Source organism: Notolepis coatsorum, assembly GCF_963971535.1.
Source record: "Notolepis coatsorum genome assembly, chromosome: 6".
Taxonomy (NCBI): Eukaryota; Metazoa; Chordata; class Actinopteri; order Aulopiformes; family Paralepididae; genus Notolepis; species Notolepis coatsorum.
The window spans coordinates 180040725-180063136 of NC_140170.1; the positions used below are offsets into that span (position 1 = coordinate 180040725).

Below are 22412 nucleotides of genomic sequence, written 5' to 3' on the forward strand. Positions count from 1 at the left end.
ACAGTGACATCTCCTTAGCAAACGACCTCAATACCTTCTATGCGAGGTTTGATGCTGGTAATAACAACACCAGCTCACAAGCCTCGGCAATGGGGGGGGGGGGGGTCGGCTGCTGATGGAGGCGCAGTGTTCAGGGTAACAGAGCATGAGGTGAGGCGGACCTTTAAAAAAGTGAATATCAGGAAGGCAGCAGGTCCGGACGGCATCCCCGGCCGCGTCCTAAAAGTCTGTGCCGACCAACTGGCCCCAGTATTCACTGACATATTTAACCTGTCCTTAGAACAGGCTGTCATCCCCACCTGCCTGAAGAAGTCCACTATTATCCCTGTACCCAAAAAATCCAAGCCTGCTTGCCTCAACGACTACCGCCCTGTAGCTCTCACCTCCATAGCCATGAAGTGCTTTGAGAAGCTAGTAAAGGGCTACATCTGCTCCTCCCTCCCCATCAACATGGACCCCCTGCAATTTGCATACCGCCCCAACAGGTCCACGGAGGACGCCATATCCCATGTGCTGCACACAGCAGCATCACACCTGGACAAGAGGCAGGGGAACTATGTGAGAATGCTATTCATCGACTACAGCTTGGCATTCAATACCATAGTCCCCTCCATACTCATAGCCAAGCTCAGGGACCTGGGCTTGGGCTATGACCTCTGCCAGTGGGTCTTGGACTTCCTGACTGGCAGACCCCAGGTGGTGAGAGCAGGCAACTGCACCTCCTCATCCATCACCCTCAACATAGGGGCCCCCCAGGGCTGTGTTCTGAGTCCCCTCCTCTACTCCCTGTACACACACGACTGTGTGGCTCAGCGGAGTAGCAATACAATCGTCAAATTTGCTGACGACACAGTGGTGGTGGGCCTGATCTCTGCCAATGACGAGAGGGCCTACCTGGAAGAGGTCAAGGTCCTGGCGGGATGGTGCCAGGAAAACAGCCTCTCCCTGAACGTCAGCAAAACAAAGGAGATGATTGTGGACTTCAGGAGGTCGGGGGTCAAGGACTACAGCCCCCTCAGCATCGACGGGGCACCGGTTGAGAGAGTCAACAGCTTCAAGTACCTCGGAGCCTACATATCCGAGGACTTGACATGGACCACACACATTAACAGTGTGGTGAAGAAGGCACGACAACGCCTCTACTTCCTCAGGCGCCTAAGGAAGTTCCAAGTCAGCCAGAAGATCCTTAAGAACTTCTACTCATGTACAATAGAGAGCATCTTGACCGGCAACATCACCTCCTGGTTTGGGAATAGCACTGCACAAGACCAAAGCAGACTACAAAGAGTGACACGTTCAGCCGAACGCACAATTGGAGGGGGGCTCCCCACCCTCCAGAACATTTACTACAAGCGTTGCAAGGGCAAGGCTAAGAGAATCATTAAAGACTCCAGTCACCCGAACAACTGCCTCTTTGAACTGCTGCGGTCAGGCAAGCGATACCGGAGTCTCAAGGCGAGCACAGAAAGACTCAGAAGTAGCTTCTATCCCCAGGCCATCAGGCTGCTAAACGAACAATGAATGAACACTACACAACAACAACCACCAAACGCACATAGCACACACATCCACACGCACACACTCACTTTAAACAAACACACTGTAGCACCCACTCCACACACTTTATAGCACACACCCACTTTAAACAAACACACTGTAGCACCCACTCCCCACACTTTATATTTATGGATGAAGGATTGCACTACAACTCGTACACCTTACTGTAAATTGTACCTAAAATTGTACCTCATCCCATTTCTGCTTTGCACTAGATAGTACTGTACATTAGTACACTGCATAGTATTGTGTTGTATATTATATGGTAACTCAGAACATTGTACATATGTCTATACCGAACACTGTGACCTCATTTTCTTCTTCTAAATTCATGCTATATTATGTTATTATGTTATTTGATACTATCTTGTCTAGCACAGTCTCTGGAGCGTAACAGTAAGAAGCATTTTGTATGAAAGTATTCTGTACTTCTGTATGACAACTATTAAAGAACTTGAACTTGAACTAATGTATATTGTACTATGTATGATTCCATTATGTTTAGGAATGCAGTATCATGTAATATGTTTGATAGAAAGTATATTGTCACCCCAGGAAGATTGCATCAGCTAATGGGGATCATAATAAAATCATACTGTAAGAAAGAAGTACACAAACAGTCCATGCAAGGCCTCTATTGTTAGTGTCTATTGGTGTAGTACATGTTGATACATTCTGAAGAAATGGTTCAAGGAATGAAACATAGTATGTTTCTACTACCTGTACCATAGTGGGGCATTGGAGGCATTATTATCATGGTAGGGGGTTCTGTCGGGAGATGAAGTTGTATAAATTATGATACTTATTGATTGATAAATGACTTACAATTAATCATAGTTTGGATGGCTAAGTTGCAAATTATGTTTCTACTACCTGTACCATAGTGGGGCATTGGTTTATACACATGGCCCATGGTGAGACCCAGTCCTGTGTCATCTGTTTAGTAACCCAAACAAGAGTAAACCATCGGCTCAACTCAGCATCATCAGAAAACACCTCTTACAAAAATGTATCCTGGCATTCCTATGATAAAAAATAATGACATGTACCATTGATATCATGGTTTAAAATGGACTATACCATGTTATAACCATGTTATTAATGGTTTCATTACATTTACTATATGGCTGTACCATGGTAAATAATTTGTATGACTGGTACCATGGTAAAACAGAAAATATTTTTTTGTAAGGGCAGATTCAGAGCACCTTGTGAAACATAAAAGCAACTATTGAGCTGCTGATCAGTTTGATCAAAAGTGTCCTTATTAGTAAATACTGTTCAGAAAAATTAGGCCCTAATCTGTGATTTTATGTTGTACAACAGAAACACATCTAGAGAAATTGTGACTAGATTTGAAGCATTAACATTACGAGTGGAGAGAGCATGGTGTGGTTTATCAGTGCATTTGTTGAAGTCCAAACCACAGGGGATGCCTGATGAGCAGAGTAACCTTTCAGCCAGATGTGGAGGCTGTGTATCCTGCTAAACATGGAGGGAGAGGGGACCGGAGATGATCAGAATTGCTGAGGGTTACTTATGAAGTCAGATTTTAGACTTCTGATTGTTGGAGTTTGATGTCAACAATAAAGTCATAAAAGGTTATTGTTGTTGTAATAATACATTTAACATATAACGCAAGGTTGTAAATTGTACAGAAATATACAGAGCTCATATGATCAAATAATGAATACTATTTGCACTTGACTGTTGGAAATCATAGGACATGTGTTTGGCTATGGGAGTTCATCGTTTATTATAATTAAATTAGCCTGGAATGTATTATTTTTAGAATAGCATTTCCACTTTGAAAATGCTCAAATCAACATTATCCATGTGTATTATAAAGTCCAATAATGTATCATTGACCAGGGTTCTAATACAGCAGGTGAATATATTAATTTACTGTATAAATGTGATGTACAAGCTAGTCTATCCAATCTAGCTAATTAACAACCTAAAATCACTGGATTTTGACTAGTAAATATAATTTGCAACTTAATAGCCATCCAAACTATTCGTTTTTAGTAATTTATTAATCAATAAGTAACATTATACAACTTCATCTCCCGACAGACAGCCCTACCATGATAATAACTGTTCAAACGAAAGGCAATACCACTTTGCTGAACAGCGCGATCATGAGAATAATAGGAATAACTCTCTCAGGACAGAGTGGGTGGCTCTTAAAAGAGCCTTTGGGTTAATCTTCAGTGAACAGGGTAGTTTACTTGGAGCTAGTGCACTTGGTCACAGCCTTGGTTCCCTCAGACACAGCGTGCTTCGCCAGCTCACCGGGCAGCAGCAGACGCACAGCGGTCTGGATCTCCCTGGAGGTGATGGTGCGACGCTTGTTGTAGAGAGCCAGGCGCGAGGCTTCTCCAGCGATGCGCTTGAAGATGTCGTTAACGAAGGAGTTCATGATCCCCATAGCCTTGGAGGAAACGCCGGTGTCGGGATGAACCTGCTTCAGGACTTTGTAAATGTAGATGGCATAACTCTCCTTCCTGGACTTTCTGCGCTTCTTGCCTCCCTTGGCAGCGGTCTTGGTGACGGCTTTCTTGGAGCCTCTGCAAGTTTGTCTTCTTGGCGCCAACATCTACACAACATGTCTAGCCCACATAACCTGTCTGGAACAAGGCAATAAGGAGGCTAAACCACCTGAAAGTGTTCTGCAGAAGGAGGCACAGTGATTAGAATATGAAAGCTACTTAAAACCACTCTGACTATTCTACCCCCACATGGAGCAATGTGACAAATTCACACCTAAAAAAAACTCCAAATAAATATACAATAATGTTCACCAGTCAGCTGGGCTGAGAACAGTCAAAGAAAGAATGGTTGTCCAAGAATGGGATCAGAAGAACCCGGAAACACAACTGTGTTGTAGAAAGCATACACGTGTCCTGCATAGGAGATTTGCATTAAAAATCAGTTGATAATGCTCACTGATGCAACACACCAATCCCTGTTTAACAAATATGGAAACGATTGATTGAATACTTTAGATTTAGATACAGATTGCAGAATGGGTACAATACAGTATGGCTCAATACACACAATTGTTAAGGGGATGCAGACCAGAGAAAGACTTTTTTCTTGTTTACATCAGGGTCCCCCATTTTCAATTCATCATAACATTTATGACATACAGATATACAGTACTGTTACATCCAGACATTTATGACATACAAGAACGAAACAAGAACTTCATGATTTATTTATTAAACTCTCCCAATCTCCCTTTTTCCTTTCTATAATTAATTTTTAAATGACTAATCAATAAAGTTGTTTAAAGTCGCGATGAAGAGGAATCATCATCACAGAGTTACAGCTCATTGTGTCTGTAGTTTGTAAAATTGTGCTCTGAATAATGTATTTCCCTCGCCTGGCTCCACTTCAGAGTATTATACTAACACGGAAACCTGCCACAGCCTGCACACAACCAGTTGTTCCAACATTGATGTTCCAAAAACAATAAATATCTGTAAAATAGCAACTGAATGAATGTTAAATACTTGGAAAGAAATGTACAAGGACGGCATGATTGATATTTTCTCCAGAGTGATGTGTCAGCGTTTGAGTCTGTTAATGACATTATGAATGAAGCCCCTCAAACTAGTTCAGCATGAAACCAGATGGAAATCTGTGGTTGCTGAGCTGATTCCTCTCACTACCTGCCCTCAATGAGAGAAGGGGCAGAAAAAGGCTATTGCCCCCTAACTCTGAGTTATATGTATGATTGGAACATGTATAATTATGGGTGTATGGTCATGGGTTACTTTTTAGCTGTTGTTGATTGCTGCAACATTGAGTTGAAAACCAGTTTGTCATCTTGAATTTCAAACTACCAATAAAGAATGTCCTATTGTCTCAGTGTATGAACCCGTGCAGTTACATTGTTTCTCCTAAAATAAAATATGGGCAAAATAGCAAAGTTCATATTACATAAATTATACACCTCGTACAGATGGAAATGTATTGACTCCTGAGCTAATTCCTCCCACTACCTGCCCTTGAGAGAAAATCCTTGTTAATTACAGCACCATGAAATATAAATGAAAACATAGCAATATGGTGCCTTATGGAGTGCTACCTTATTTCATTAAGCTGTAATTAACACACAAAACACAGATGACCATATTCAAACTACTTTACTCGACTGTAAAACTTTGAATTTCCCTATCGAGGTCAATGTAATGTGTTGCATCATGGGGGTCAGCCCTATGGTCCCACAGCCCCAGATTTTCTTTTCACTCAAAATGTAGGGCCTATGTTCCCATATTTCTAAGATGCACTGACTTTTTATTAAATTTGTACTTCTCCACTGTAATATAATTGACCTGTATGTATTATACTACCTGTAACCCCCTCTCCTGCTATAACGAATGTCCCCAAGGGGATCAATAAATATGTTATATGGCAATTTGGAGTCTAAATACTTTAAATATCAGAATTAAAGTGATGATTTTAGTATAACTGGAATGTTGAAATAATGAGTTAATGGAATGTACTTTTCATGATTACGGTAGCGGCTCTTAAAAGAGCCTTTGGGTTATGAATGTAGGAAAACAAAGCAGATTTAAGCGCGCTCTCCACGGATGCGGCGGGCCAGCTGGATGTCTTTGGGCATGATGGTGACCCTCTTGGCGTGGATGGCGCACAGGTTGGTGTCTTCAAACAGACCGACCAGATAAGCCTCACTGGCCTCCTGAAGAGCCATGACAGCAGAGCTCTGGAAGCGCAGGTCGGTCTTGAAGTCCTGGGCGATTTCTCTGATCAGGCGCTGGAAAGGCAACTTGCGGATCAGCAACTCGGTGGACTTCTGGTAACGACGGATCTCTCTCAGCGCCACGGTACCGGGCCTGTAACGATGTGGCTTCTTCACGCCGCCGGTAGCCGGTGCGCTCTTACGGGCAGCCTTGGTGGCGAGCTGCTTCCTTGGGGCTTTGCCACCGGTGGACTTACGAGCGGTCTGCTTAGTTCTTGCCATTATGAGAAACTATATTTTCTTCAGTCGAACAAGAATAACACGCTGCTGCGCCGAAACCCTGGCCTTATATTACTAACGCGGAGGCGCAGTCGTTTCTGATTGGTCTCCACTCTGTGAGCTCGTTATTCCGCCTACATCTCACACGACGATTGGAGGACTCGTCTTTTGTAAAAACCGCCAAGAAAACGTCTTTCCTGATTGGGTGAGAAAACACAAGCCCGAAGATAAAACGCGATTCGCAAACTCGCTGCATTCATTTTCTAACTCGTTTAGCGAAAGAGAATAATAAACATGTCTGGAAGAGGAAAGACCGGAGGAAAGGCCAGAGTTAAGTCCAAGACTCGCTCCTCTCGTGCCGGGCTTCAGTTCCCCGTGGGTCGTGTCCACAGACTGCTGCGTAAAGGCAACTATGCTCATCGTGTTGGAGCCGGTGCCCCGGTTTATCTGGCCGCTGTGCTGGAATATCTGACCGCTGAGATACTGGAGTTGGCTGGAAACGCTGCCTGTGACAACAAGAAGAGTCGTATCATCCCCCGCCATCTGCAGCTGGCCGTGCGTAACGACGAGGAGCTCAACAGACTGCTGGGAGGAGTGACCATCGCTCAGGGTGGTGTGCTGCCCAACATCCAGGCTGTCCTTCTGCCCAAGAAGACCGAGAAGGCTGCTAAGCCTGCCAAGAAGTAAATTATTTAGCCTCTTCGACAAACCCCACAAAGGCTCTTTTCAGAGCCACCCACCTCTTCTTGAAAATGCAATATTTCCGTTTGTCAAAATACAATTTGGTTGTAACTTACATTGTCTCGCTACCTCAGACATAAATGTAAGACGATAAACACGTAATGCATAACATTTGACCGTGGGTACACGTCTACAGTGCTGTTTAGAAGTAATGTTTAGTGTGTTGTCTGTCTGCAGTGTTTTTGTCCCTGTTTTGAAGGCTTAACGATATAATGTAAAATTATAAATTGCATGTCATAGAGGTCAAGTGATGATTAATTTGAACTGAGAAACATAAATAGTAAGGGTTATATATACAGATTACAGCATGCACGAACATAAATAGACATGACAGCAATTTGTGTATTTCCACAATTGTTGGGGCTCAACTGAAGCGGTGTGACTCGTTGAGACTATTTTCTTTACCTGCCAATGTTGCTGGTCTGAATCACTAATCACATTATAAATAAATGGGTAGAACTACAGGTTGTGTTATGTAGCCGTGCCTGTTTCATTTAAATAGTGGGGGTCCATAAAAGAGCCTTTTGTGAGACAATGTTCCACTTGTTCTGTATACTATAATGGTTGCTTGTGTAGATATTTAATGTGAGGTAGTGGGAAACATAATTATGTGCCAACATATGATCCAGGCAGCCATACTGGAAGAAACAGAACAACACAAACATTACAGTTTGTGTTTAGCCTATAGGTCAGATATACAGGCCTCTATTGTTAGGGCTCAACTCATTGTGAAGTAAAGTATCTTAGAATGTGGTGCAGTAGGCTGCCAGCTAAATTTTTGATACATTCAGAAGAAATAGCTCAAGGAATGAAACATACTATGTTGTCAGAGTCATACTTGTATTATTATCTTGTACCACAGTGAGGTACTGATACATGTAGCTCATGGTGAGACCATGCCGGTCTGTGTCATCTGTTTATGATCAGTAATAACCCAAACAAGAGGAAACCTGCTCATGGAGACGACTCAGCACCATCAGAAAACATCTCTCACCTTATAAATGTATACTGGCATTTCCATGATTAAAAGTTATGCCAAATACATGTAAAAAGGATTATATGCAGTTATGTACAGACAGATGTGTATATGAATGTGTGGGTGTGTATATATATATATATATATATAATTTAAGGTGCACAAAATCATTGTCTTTGAAAAATGCAGTTTCATGTCGATTATTGCTTGGCTGATAATCTCAAGTGTGGCTATGGAGTTATGCTAAGAGAATACAATTGCGTTATTATGGCTTTGCGCGCAAATAGCTTCCTGTGCGCGGGAAATGTGCGACAAAGCCTCTCAACCAATCGTATACAAGAAGCCACGCAGCTGTATTTGCACAATTTGACCTATAAAGGCGCAGCAGTGCGCTTCTGTTTCCACATTCGTTCCTGTTTAGTTCCGATTGATCATCATGCCTGAGCCAGCCAAGCCAGCGCCCAAGAAGGGCTCCAAGAAAGCCGTCACCAAGACAACCGCCAAGGGAGGCAAGAAGCGCAGAAAGTCCAGGAAGGAGAGTTATGCCATTTATATTTACAAGGTGCTGAAGCAGGTCCATCCCGACACCGGCGTTTCCTCCAAGGCCATGGGGATCATGAACTCCTTCGTTAACGACATCTTTGAGCGCATCGCCGGAGAAGCCTCTAAACTGGCTCTCTACAACAAGCGTAGGACCATCACTTCAAGGGAGATCCAGACCGCCGTCCGCCTGCTGCTCCCCGGTGAACTGGCCAAGCACGCTGTGTCCGAGGGAACCAAGGCTGTGACCAAGTACACTAGCTCCAAGTAAACCCCCGTTCACTTAAGATATACCAAAGGCTCTTTTAAGAGCCACCCACACTTTATTGAGAGAGTTCAGATTGTTTTTCAACAATTGCTTTGTCCTAAAGGTTTCCACATTTCAGAATGATTGTTATATAAGTCACTTGACATTTTCTACAACAGCTTTACCCACGACTTTCTTTGCTCTCATTTCAAAACACCGATCTCATTTAATTATGCAAAACGATACGGGGCAATTTAGGCGGTATATACTTACTTATTTTATTTATTTTAAGTATGTTCTGGTTCCATATGGAATTAGTAGGTGTCATGTTGACTTGAATATTGAAGTCTTCAGTTAGCCTTTTCTCTGATCTATTAGTTGCATCGATTACACTGCTGACAAATATTGCATAATAACCCATGTTTAAAAATGTGGACAATCCAAACTATCCCATTAACTTTGCCCCACAGTCTTGTCTAGTTGTCTGGGGTCCATTTTGGTTTAGCCTGCAAGCTTTCCCGGTTTCCAAAATGGTTTCGTCAGTGTGGTCTGGTACTGTCCATGGTGCTGAGCGCCCTTTAGATGTGCGGTGCCTGTGGGCATAGGCCGTCAACAAGGCTTCTCCAACCATCCCGGTCCTGAGCCAACCTCTCCAGCCTGCCCCAGGAGTGTCCCATCTTCCATCATCTGTGCTTCATAAAGTAAGAAAATCAGAAATCAGTTAAAACCACAAGGACATTGTCCACCACTAATGGACACAGCTAGTGAGACAGAGTAGCACATATTTGTGTCTCACAGCAGATATATCCAGAAGACCAGTGTAGTGTATGCATGATGAGTCTTTCTCTGGTCTGCATCCCCTTATAGTGGCGCGGCATATAGATGGGAGGCCGAGTCAGTCTAAAGTGAACTTGATTGATCCATGTTGGCAGACTACACAATTCTTTGTGTGTAATATCTAATTATTATGTTGAGTCAAAATACGTTTGTTGGCCAGCCGTCTGTTGGTCATCGGTGTTCGTAATCTTACATTTAGATTCAATGTTTGCTCATGCATATCTTGGGACACCTCTAGCTGATAAACCAATCAGGATACAGAAACGGGAAGTACGGACCCCAAAATTGTCAACAAGAACGGAGAATCTGACTGGAACGCTAGCTGTATTATACATCGCAACATGACAGTAAATACTATTGTAATAAAACGTTCAAAACTATGTTCAATTTGTGTATTGTTTTGTTACTATATAAGATTGTATTTCACACTGTATTAACCATAACAGTATATACCCTGAAGACTCTAGCAGGAGCACTCATTCAAGGGTACTACGACTATGCTTGCACCTCATGGTACCAAAGCACCTCAAAGGCACTAAAAAACAAATTACAAACATCTCAAAACAAGCTAGTCAGACTACTACTTGACCTGACTCCTAGAACCCACCTCACCCCTGCCCACTTTGACAACCTAGGATGGCTTAGAGTAGACGACAGAGTACAGCAACTTGCAATGGGCCTGGTCTACAAGATACACTACGCGACCAAGGTACCCATGTACATGTCAAAATACTTCCCAAAGGTCAGTGAATACCACGATCACAACACCAGAGGGAGCTCCACAAATCATGTAAAACCCAGATTCGGCTCAAACAAGGGACTAAACACGTTTCGCAATTATGCCACATCAATGTGGAACGCCCTGCCTAAAGCTGTAAAGGAATGTGAATCACTACCCACCTTCAAAAACACTCTCAAAAAACACCTATGTGAGACTGCAATTCGAAACTGGCCCCTACAAATGTCCTAACCTAGTTGTACGGTAAATGACCAAGTAAGGCTTTGTCAATATTCCAATGTACAGTGTAAAATGTGTGTGTGTCCCCTACCCAACCACCCCCCCCCCACCTCCAATGTACAGCCCTCACCCAACCCACCCAACCCCACCCCACCAACCTCCTCCAATGTACAGTTTCTACGCCAAATGTATATACACTCCTTTTCTGGACACTTTTGTATCACAAACAGTACTGTATTTGCAAATCTGATATGTCATAAATGTATAGATGTAGCAGTACTGTCTATCTGTATGTCATGTATGTCATATATGTTATGATGAATTGAAAATGGGGGACCCTGATGTAAACAAGAAGAAAGTCTTTCTCTGGTCTGCATCCCCTTAACAATTGTATGTATTGAGATGTACTGTACTGTACCCATTCTGCAATCTGTTAATAAACTTTTCAATCAATCAATCAATCAATCACAGATGAGCTTTAGATGGTTGATATTAACGTTAGATCCGACGGTCCGACCTAAATACTATTGTAATAAAACGTTCAAAACTATGTTCAACTTGTGTTTTGTTTCTTAATATAAGATTGTATTTCGCACTGTATTAAGCCATATCGACGTCAGGTGAGCTTTCTAGCCATTGGATTGTTAACGTGATATTAACGTTAGATCTACGACCACAATTTGATTCCAAGTTTTTACATACCTCACTTTGTTGGTCTCTCACGAAAGTTTTTCTCTGGACTGCAAATATACTGTCTCATAAATATACTCTTCCAATATATAAATATGCATATAAATATATTGTTTTAGATGCTGTTGTCACTATGAATTACAAATGAGGGACCCTGATGTAAACAAGACAAACGTCTTTCTCTGGTCTGCATCCCATCTGCAATTGTTTTCTGGACTATTTGTATCATAAACAGTACTGTATTTGCAAATCTGGTATGTCATAATTAAATGTATAGATGTAGCAGTAGGCCTACTGTATCTGTATGTCATGTATGTCATATATGTTATGATGAATTGAAAATGGGGGACCCTGATGTAAACAAGATGAAAGTCTTTCTCTGGTCTGCATCCCCTTAACAATTGTGTGTATTGAGCTGTACTGTATTGTACCTGTGCGGGAGCTTAGAGGACTGTATATAATTATCACCTTAGGGGGTGTGGTAGGATGCCTTAACTCTTAAACTAATTGTACCAAATACACAACTGAGTGAATAACTTAAAATGGAGTCACCTAAACTAGAAAGAGCGAGGAAACTGTTTGAAACATAATGCTTTTATATAAGCAAAAAAGGGGAAAAAGATACATACAAAATATTGTTATCACATTACACAAAGCCTAATTAAATACTATTACTAAATTTAGATGGGCGCCCAAATAGTTCTAATAAAGTGTTCTGGCCAAACGTTGCCGCGGTTACCACTGTGACAGAGGAACAATTCCCTCTGCAGGATGAGAGAGATGGAGGTGATGAGGAGTAGTAGACCGCTGCGTGTTGATGAGGGCGGGAAGACGCTGCCCGGTCCAATAGGCGCCACTAGTCTGCTCCTGCAGACCAGATGCTCCGCTGTGGTGGTCCGAGTGTCTCGCTCCGCTCCGTGGTGCTGCACGGCGCACGCCGACAGCTGCTGCAGACACGCTGGTCCCCTCTGTACCACAGGTTACTGCTATGGCTACTTCTTAGGACTAGTTGTGTCCCTTTACAGCGACACAGACCTTATCTAAATGTTCTCTGGTCTGTGTTATATATCGACTGATATGTCCAGTATAGAGCAGCTATCGAAGCATGAGCCGAAGCTACTTTAGGTATTAGCGCCGAGCTAGCTAGCTTCGGCTAACTGGTAACGATAGATGGGGAATACTATAGTCTGCTGTAATATGCTAATCCCAGACGTTTACTAAACATCAAATTAGCTGGGTACTAAAACTCACTCTCTCTTGGTGGTATAATGTCCGCTTGGTAAGCCACTTTACATACTTGGTCACCGTCAAACTTATAACGTTAACGAGAGCAACGCTGTGTGTACGTCCGCTCTCTTGCGTGCCCGGTCAAGTTCAACGTCACAAGCTCATAGAGAGGAAGTGACGCAGATACGAGGGAACACTAAACCACCTCTGGCCCACTAGATGGCAGCACCGTCATATAACCTGAGATGCAATCAATAGGCAGACAGTGTAACATTATGTGGTAAATAATAACTTAACTCCCACATATTAACTTAAAGGGGGATTATTTTAGGTCTAATTTTACCTAATTGCAGACCCTTCAGCTAATTGCAGACCCTTCAGAACAGCCGCCCCCTGATTTGCAGCGCTAATCAGTACTGAGGTCTGCTGAATGTCTAGTAGTCACTCAGGCTGGTCAGAGTCAGAGTACGGGGGTAGTCGGATCAGTCGAGCCACTGGTCTGTGGTATGTTCTTCCTCCGACCTCCACGATAGCAGAGCGGACTCTTCCGTCTTGCCCTTTTACCACACTCTTCACCCCTCCGGTGAGCCAGCGGGCTCGGGGAAGCGCCTGATCCACGATCATGACTGGGGTTCCTGGTTCTAGGTTGCCTCTTTCAGTGATCCACTTGCGGCGGCCTTGCAGCGATGGGAGATATTCGGTGGTGAACCTCTTCCAGAATTGGTCGGCTAAAGCCTGACTATACCTCCATTGTCTTCTGCCGATGATCTCGGTGGAGGCGTAGACCGCAAAGGGAAGGGCCGCGTCTCGCCGCCCCATCAAAAGGCTGTTGGGTGTTATGGGGTCGAGATCGGCCGCGTCGCTACTGACGTACCCCAGTGGCTTGGAATTCAGAATGGCTTCAATCTCCACCAGCACGGTGTTGAAGACCTCTGCCTTCGGAACCTGTCCTCTGAGCGCGGCTGCTAGAGCAGCCTTTACTGACTTGACCTCTCTCTCCCACGTTCCACCGAAGTGGGGTGCATTTGGAGGGTTGTAGGAGAAGGTGACCTGTTGGGAGGCCAGCTCGTCCCTCAACTCCTCACTCATCTGGTGGTAACTCTTGATGAGTTCAGCTTCTCCTCCCTTGAAATTCGTCCCGTGATCAGACCATAAGGTATGGGGTCGCCCTCTCCTTCCAGTAAATCGACGGAATGACTGGAGGAAGCTGTCTGTTGTCATTTCAGCCAGCACCTCGAGATGGACGGCTCTCGTGGTGAGGCACTTGAAGATGATTCCCCATCTCTTAGCAGTTGCTCTCCCGATCTCCGCCTTGATGGTGAAGGGCCCGAAGCAGTCCATGCCCGTGTTGTGGAAGGGCGCTTCTTGGAGACGGAGGCGGCAGGATGGGAGGTCAGCCATTCGTGGCATGATGGGTTGGGCTCTGAGCTTCTGGCAGTCTGTGCATGACCGTTGGTAACGCCGCACAGCCTCCCGGCCGCGAAGTATCCAGAACCTTCTCCTGAGCTCCGCGAAGAGCCGCTCCGCTCCAGGGTGATACAATTTGGTGTCATAGTGACGAATCACCAAGTTAGTCACCGGATGCTTCGAGGGGAGTAGGATGGGGTGTTTGCTGTCCTCAGTGAGGCCCTGAGCCCGTCGTAGGCGGCCTCCGACACGTATGAGGTCTTTCTCGTCCAGTTCGGGGGCCAGTAGCCTCAGCTTGCTGTCTCTTGGTAGCTCCATCTTCCGTCCCAAGCACGCCATCTCGATCTGGAAGACCTCCCGCTGCACCCTCTGCAGCAACATGATCTCAGCTGCGGCGTAGTCGTCGGCGCTGAGAGGGGTCGGGTCTCCGGGACCGGGGTTCCGGTGGTGGAAGGTACGTACTTGGAGCTCTTCTAGGGTCTGGCAATCCTCAACCTTGGGACCGTCAGTATCTGAAGGGTCTTGGAGTCCAGTGAGGCCGCAGAAGATGGACTTCTTAAGTTCCACCTCCACCTCTGCGTTCTCCAAGTTCGGAGGAGAAGGCCAGTCTTCTTCTGGCTTGCGTAGGTAGTCGGGTCCACGGTGGTAGAGGTTGGGACGTGCCAATTCCTCGAGGGTCGCACCTCTGGTGATCACGTCCGCCGGGTTGACATCTGTCGAAACGTATCGCCAGCAGCTGATCCCCACAAGCTCTTGGATCTCTGTCACCCTTGTTCCTACGAATACTTTATATCTGCACGAAGTCGACTGGATCCACTGGATGACTGTTGTGGAGTCAGACCACATCGACACCGCGTGAAGGGGGAGGTGCAGCTCTTCCTTCAGCATCTTTCCCAACTGGGCTCCACTTAGAGCTGCGCAGAGCTCCAGCCGGGGAATGGATTGCTGCTTCTTGGGTGCAACTCTTGAGCGTGCAAGAATGAAGGAGACGTGGACTGTGTCGTCGGGCTCCACCGCGCGCAGGTACGCTACTGCACCATATGCCTTCTCAGACGCGTCACAGAATACATGAAGGGAGAGCTGGCTGCCGGTCAGACTGACGCTCGAGGGAAAGTAGCTCCTGGGAAACTCGATCTGTTGGAGGGTGGGGAGCTCTTCTTCCCACTTCTTCCACTTCGCCCCGAGTGTCTCTGGTAGGGGGTCATCCCATCCCTTCGCCTCAGTCCACAGCTCGCTGACCAGAGCCTTGGCACGAGTCGTGTAGGGGTTGATGTAACCCAACGGGTCATATTGACTCGCCAGAGTACTGTAGATCGACCTCCTGGTTACGTAATGGCGAGTTTCGATTTTCTTTTGCCGGTAACACAGGGTGTCAGACTTGAAACGCCAGAGGAGACCCAGAGTCATTTCCTGGGCGTCCTCACTTGACTGGGAGAGCCAGGTCTCGCTGCTGTCAGCCTTCGCTTCGTCTGGGAGGTCTCGGACGACCTCAGGGTCGTTGGTGGCCCACTGGCGGACCTCAAAGCCAGCGGTGGCCAGGAAGGTGCGTATGTCATGCACCAGCTTGTAGGCCTCTTCCGCGGTCTCCACGCTGTGGAGGCAGTTGTCCACATAGAAACTGTGGTGGACAGCATCGGAGACTCCGGGGGGTGCGGCGCCGTCGTCGACATGAAGCTGCAGGGCGTAGGTGGCGCAACACGGGCTGCAGGTCGTCCCGAAGGGCAGCACCTCCCACTGATAGATGGACGGTTCCGGGTTGTCTGGGTTTTCTCTCCACAAGAACCTCATGAGTGGCTTATCTTCGTCGAGCAAACACACCTGATGGAACATGTGTTTGATGTCGCCACTGATGGCGGTCTTCTGTCGTCGGAAGCGCACCATGACTCCGAGGAGAGGAGGGGTCAGAGTCGGACCGGGCAGGAGATAGCGGTTGAGGTTCTGCTGGCGCACTTGAAAGCTGCAATTAAAGACCACTCTGTTCTTTCCGTTGTGCTTAACGTTATGGTGTGGAAGGTACCATGACTCGGTACTCCTTTCCGCCTCCTCAGGCTTCAGCCTCCTGACGAGTCCAGACTCTATGAGCTTGCTCATTTCTGTGGCGTAGGCGGCAGCCGTCTCGGGGTCTCTGCTGAGTCTTCTTTCAGTGCTAAGCAGACACGGCTTCGCTACTCCTGGGGGAACCTTGAAGGTCGGCATGGGCTCTCTTCTCAAGAGCGGTGTGGCGTATCTGAGGACACCGCGCACGCAGACACGCTTGGTCTTGGCTTGGAGAAGATCCATCGCCGCCTTATCTTCTTTGGAGCGAGTGTGTATCTTCTCGTTTTTGTATGGAGCAATGTCCAGCCGCCATAACCTCTGAACATTCTCCAGCAATGCCTCGTCTTCGTGCCCCGCTCCAATGAAGAGGCAGTGGGTCTGACGGGCGTTCAGATTTCTTAGACTGATGGGGCCCTGCAGGGTCCAGCCTAGCGGAGTCTCCAGGGCGACGGGACATCCGGGTGGACCCGGGATGATGTGCTTGGGTAAAGTGAGGTTCACATTATCGGAGCCGAGCAGGAGGGTGGGCTTCACCTCCATTGCAGCGTTGATCCCCAGATTACGGAGATGTGGGTACCTCTTCATGAGGGACTCCATCGGGTAGCCGTAACTGGAGAGGCACAACCCGGCAGCTGTGAATACGCGGCTCACTTTGAAGACTTCCTTCGGCCGTCCGGCCGGTGTGAGGGTGAGGGCCACACTTTCTCCTCGAATAGTGGTGCGCCCTGGTTGGATGGTGAGGAGATCCAGCTCCTCTGCGTCGCCCACGAGTCCAAGGGCGATGGCAGCCTCACGCATCAGCAGCGTGCGCTCCGAGCCATCGTCAATAACCGCGTAGGTCTCCAGAGTCTTGTCGCGGTTCCGCAGGACCACCGGCACAATCTTCAACAGCACGCGGGGAGTGCTGCCTCTCACGGGGCCCACGTAGTAGTTGCGTAGCTCTCTAGAGGGCTCATCACGGACTTCCGCCACATAAGGCTTAGCCTTGTCGTCTCTATTGTTGAGGTCGTGGAGGGCCGTGAGGTGGATCTTCCCGCACCCGCTCTGTCTGCAGGGTCCCTTGAGGGTGCAGTCCTTTGCTCTGTGCTCACGGGCGCACTTCCAGCACCGCTTATTCTCTATTATCCACTGTTTCTTTTCCTCTGTAGTCTTCTCCTTGAACACGGGACAGTTGTCTAGCCAGTGGACCTCTGTGCAGCACTGGCATGGCGGCGGAGTCTTCTTCTCTCCTTTCTTCTGGGAGGAGAAGCCTCGTTGGCCTTTCGGGGGCCCTTGGTGCTCCTTTGATCTGGTTTCATGTACGGTGGTCAGCACCCTAACGGGCCGCCCCGTTCGGTCGGACTTGTCTCGTCCACTGCCTCTCGGCTCTTCCCGCTTGGGGAGGCGGATGTGCCTCATCTCCGACTTCAGGAACTCTGAGAGCTCCATCAGGGTAGACAGTGGCTGTTGGGGGTGGAGACGCTCGTGTTCCCGTCGGAACCTCTCTTCCCTTTCCTTTGGAAGCTTCCTGACGAAGCGTTCTACGTTGGAGCCTGCATAGAGCTCAGTGCGGCCGGCGGCTCCTTGGAACGTCAGGAGGCTCACCAGAGCCTGTACCTTCAAGGAGTATGCGTCCAGGGCGTGGTCGTCCTTTATGTCTGCCATTTCTCCCAGCTCGTGGATCTCCTCCAATATGTGGTCCCACGGGCGTCCCCAGCGCTCGTCCAGGGCCTGGAGAGACGAAGTATAGGGGGTGGGGGAGTATGCGTTGGCAGTGCATATGAGCTTGGCCGCAGGCAGCGTACAGTGCATAGACAGCTCGAGGAACTTCTGTTGCTCGCTGTGGTTGGCGGCGCCCAGGAGGAACTCCAGACACATCCTCATGTCATGGTACTGACTTCTAGAATTGTCTTTGAAGAATGGGATGGCGCTCCCTGGTGGGCGCTGTGGGAGCGGGTCGTACCTAGGGGCCGGTGCAGTTACGGGCCAATGTTGATGGGATCTGGAGGTTGCTCTGTGTGTGGCGGGTAGCCGCTCACATTGAGAGCGGGGTGGCGCCTCTCTTGGTGCCGTATATTCCTCCTGCAGACGAGCCAGTCGCCTTTCCAGGTCTTCGGAGTCGGCCTTGTCCCTTCTTCGGGGTCGGGGATACGTAGCCGGGTGCTCCTCCCTTTCAGGCTGGCGGCGCTGGGGTGAGTTATTCCTAGTGGATGCTCTTGATGATTGCCTGGAGGCAGAGGCCGATTGCAGTTGGGCGGTAGCGAGCCGGGTGTTCTCCAAGGCCTGGGCTGCCGATCTATCGCGCTCCCGCTCCAGTGCTTCCGCGGCTCTTCTCTCTCTGTCGAGCGCATCTCGGTGGAGCCACTCCTCTCTTGCGAGGGCATCTTCGCGTTGTTGTTGCATGCATTGGAACATGAGTCCTGTTTGGCTGGTAACGCTCCCTCTGCTTTGTGCTCTGCTGGGGGGCCTACTAGTTCTGCGAGTGTCTAGGAAGAACTCTCCCGGTTGGAAGTGATTGAAGTCCTGCCTGCCGCGTGGCTCCACTCTGTCTGGGGAATTAATATCCTTTCCAGGTTGCGAGTCGTTTTCAGCGGAGTCACTCTCCTCTTCTTCTTCAGACTCATCTTGCTCATCATACTCATCTTGGTTGGCGGTATCCAGTGGCGAGAAGGTAGTTATGTCTTTACTACATGAGACTGCCACCTGGTGTCTCTTCTTCTCTTCAGGCCGCTGGGGGGTGTCAGTCGGGTCTGACTCTGTTCTCAGAGTCTGATCTAACTGCGGTGTGGCAGCAGCACCCTCTACTAGCTGGGGTGTGCCTGCCGTCTGATCTAACTGTGGTGTGGCAGAAGCACCCTCTACTAGCTGGGGTGTGCCTGCCGTCTGGGTTGTAAAGTCCCCTACTGTCCGGTCAGCTGATAGCACATTCTGATTGCTCTCCGAACTAGGGCTACTGGGTGTACCCAGGACACAGTCATCTAGTCGGGAGGGTAATCTACGCTCCCTAGGAGCACGTGTCTTCCCTTCAGGGAAGGGGGGGGGGGGGCCTTTGAACCTACCTCGCTCTTTTGTGACATCCTATCTAGTTTAACTCCGGCTCGAAGTGACCAAATTGTGCGGGAGCTTAGAGGACTGTATATAATTATCACCTTAGGGGGGTGTGGTAGGATGCCTTAACTCTTAAACTAATTGTACCAAATACACAACTGAGTGAATAACTTAAAATGGAGTCACCTAAACTAGAAAGAGCGAGGAAACTGTTTGAAACATAATGCTTTTATATAAGCAAAAAAGGGGAAAAAGATACATACAAAATATTGTTATCACATTACACAAAGCCTAATTAAATACTATTACTAAATTTAGATGGGCGCCCAAATAGTTCTAATAAAGTGTTCTGGCCAAACGTTGCCGCGGTTACCACTGTGACAGAGGAACAATTCCCTCTGCAGGATGAGAGAGATGGAGGTGATGAGGAGTAGTAGACCGCTGCGTGTTGATGAGGGCGGGAAGACGCTGCCCAGTCCAATAGGCGCCACTAGTCTGCTCCTGCAGACCAGATGCTCCGCTGTGGTGGTCCGAGTGTCTCGCTCCGCTCCGTGGTGCTGCACGGCGCACGCCGACAGCTGCTGCAGACACGCTGGTCCCCTCTGTACCACAGGTTACTGCTATGGCTACTTCTTAGGACTAGTTGTGTCCCTTTACAGCGACACAGACCTTATCTAAATGTTCTCTGGTCTGTGTTATATATCGACTGATATGTCCAGTATAGAGCAGCTATCGAAGCATGAGCCGAAGCTACTTTAGGTATTAGCGCCGAGCTAGCTAGCTTCGGCTAACTGGTAACGATAGATGGGGAATACTATAGTCTGCTGTAATATGCTAATCCCAGACGTTTACTAAACATCAAATTAGCTGGGTACTAAAACTCACTCTCTCTTGGTGGTATAATGTCCGCTTGGTAAGCCACTTTACATACTTGGTCACCGTCAAACTTATAACGTTAACGAGAGCAACGCTGTGTGTACGTCCGCTCTCTTGCGTGCCCGGTCAAGTTCAACGTCACAAGCTCATAGAGAGGAAGTGACGCAGATACGAGGGAACACTAAACCACCTCTGGCCCACTAGATGGCAGCACCGTCATATAACCTGAGATGCAATCAATAGGCAGACAGTGTAACATTATGTGGTAAATAATAACTTAACTCCCACATATTAACTTAAAGGGGGATTATTTTAGGTCTAATTTTACCTAATTGCAGACCCTTCAGCTAATTGCAGACCCTTCAGAACAGTACCCATTCTGCAATCTGTTAATACAGTTTTCAATTAATGTCAGACGTCCTCTCCATAAAAAAAACTATTGAATTGCTCAGAATTTTAAATTATGTCCCCAATAGGACATAATAATATTAATATTATTCCCCAGTATGACACAATAAACACAGAATGAATGCTACCAAAGAGAATGCTATATGCAATTTGTGTATAAAGTGTGTATTAATCCTGTAACATGAGTCAAGGTCAGATCTAGCCTGGCATAGAGAACAGAATGTTGATTTTTTGATGTTCAAGTTTCTTTATTAGTTGTCATACAGAAGTACAGAATACTTTTATATAAAATGCTTCTTTCTGTTTTGCTCCAGAGATTGTGCTAGATAAAAATAGATAAGTATAAAATAGAAGTCAAGTACGTAGACAATTGTTCAATATATACATACAATGTACAATGCAGAGTAGAAAAGTAACTGAGTTACAATACAATATACTATACAGTACAATGCAGAAATGGGATGAGGTACAATTTACAGTAAGGTGTAATGAGGTATGGGTTGTAGTGCAAATTCTTTGCCAATAAATATAAAGTGTGTTTAGGTGTTCTAAAGTGGGTGCTGCAGTCAGTTGTTTGTTTAATAGTGAGTGTGTGCGTGTGGATGTGTGTGCTGTGAGTGCATTTGATGGTTGTTACATAGTGTTATTGTCATTTGTATGTGTGTAATGTGTAACTAGTACAGTGGAGGGGTGTCCAGTCCAGGGCCCAGAGAGTAGAGAGCTGTGTGAGTCGTCCCCGGACAGCTTATGTGAGACCATCCTTGTTCAAAAGTTGAGCTCTTGCAGATTAGCCTGGCCCCACTTCTATCCAGAACAATATATAAAGGGACTGCACATTGTTTATTCACTGTGCTGTTTACCATGGCCTCTCATTCAATCATGATATTCATTGTTTTGGGAAATACAGGTCCTGCAGTTGCCACTCTGATAATGGTTCTTGATATAGAGCAGTTACCTCATGAGCTCAATCTTTGAGCTTGCATGATTGATTACTATAGAACCCTCAGGCTAGGGTTAATTAGGCCTAGAATATATCTGTCGTGTGGTCCAGGGTTGAGCATCTGGGGAAACAGAAAAACAATCAATACATGTTGGAACATTGTTACTACAATAGATAACGTTATTCATCATATTAACAGATTGCAGAATGGGTACAGTACAGTACAGCTCAATACACACAATTGTTAATGGGATGCAGACCAGAGAAATACTTTCATCTTGTTTACATCAGGGTCCCCCATTTTCAATTCATCATAACATATTACATACATGACATACAGATAGACAGTAAACAACAGCACAGGGACCATCCAATATCAAACTATTGTTAAGGGGATGCAGACCAGAGAAAGACGTTTGTCTTGTTTACATCAGGGCCCCCCATTTGTAATTCATAGTGACAACAGCATCTAAAACAATATATTTATATGTATATTTATATATTGGAAGAGTATATTTATGAGACAGTATATTTTGTACATATGTAACTGTTGTGACAACGTCTTGTGACAAACAGTACTGTATTTACAAATCTGGTATGTCATAAATAGATATGTAGCAGTACAACGTCACAGGCAACAACACATACCGCTATACCATAGTGTAACACACAGCAAGAATGTGAAACAAGTTACTATTATTAGTATTGGGTTAGAGTTGTTTGATCTACACTAACGTAATGTTAGATTGCTATCTGAGAAAGTTAAAATGCTAACGTAACGTTAGTCTGTGAGCTGGCTACAATATTTGTAATCGGAAGTTGTAAAACGGATGCATATAAACAGCTGATGACTCATACCTTCCTATCACGTTTGAATAATGCTGTAGAGTTAAGTAAAAATGCATTTCAATAGTAATGTATATGAGTATTGAGAGCTTACCGATGCAGAGCTAT

The 22412-nt window shown here is 46.3% G+C and overlaps 3 protein-coding genes across 3 annotated transcripts in view; 1 reads left to right on the plus strand and 2 right to left on the minus strand.

Moving 5' to 3' along the window:
* Positions 1–22412, minus strand: part of LOC311229835 (histone H1-like) — a gene marked incomplete at both ends in the record, with an annotated part of 105714 nt that overhangs the window by 11538 nt on the left and 71764 nt on the right. The window lies entirely within an intron of this gene.
* Positions 6140–6550, minus strand: LOC311231017 (histone H3.2-like; the record flags this gene model as incomplete). The annotated part of the gene is made up of 1 exon (XM_084317486.1): positions 6140–6550. One exon carries the CDS (start codon positions 6548–6550, stop codon positions 6140–6142), a length of 411 nt encoding a protein of 136 aa, XP_084173612.1.
* On the plus strand, positions 8701–9075 carry LOC311231039 (histone H2B-like; the record flags this gene model as incomplete). The annotated part of the gene is made up of 1 exon (XM_084317508.1): positions 8701–9075. The coding sequence occupies one exon, from the start codon at positions 8701–8703 to the stop codon at positions 9073–9075; it is 375 nt and encodes a 124-aa protein (XP_084173634.1).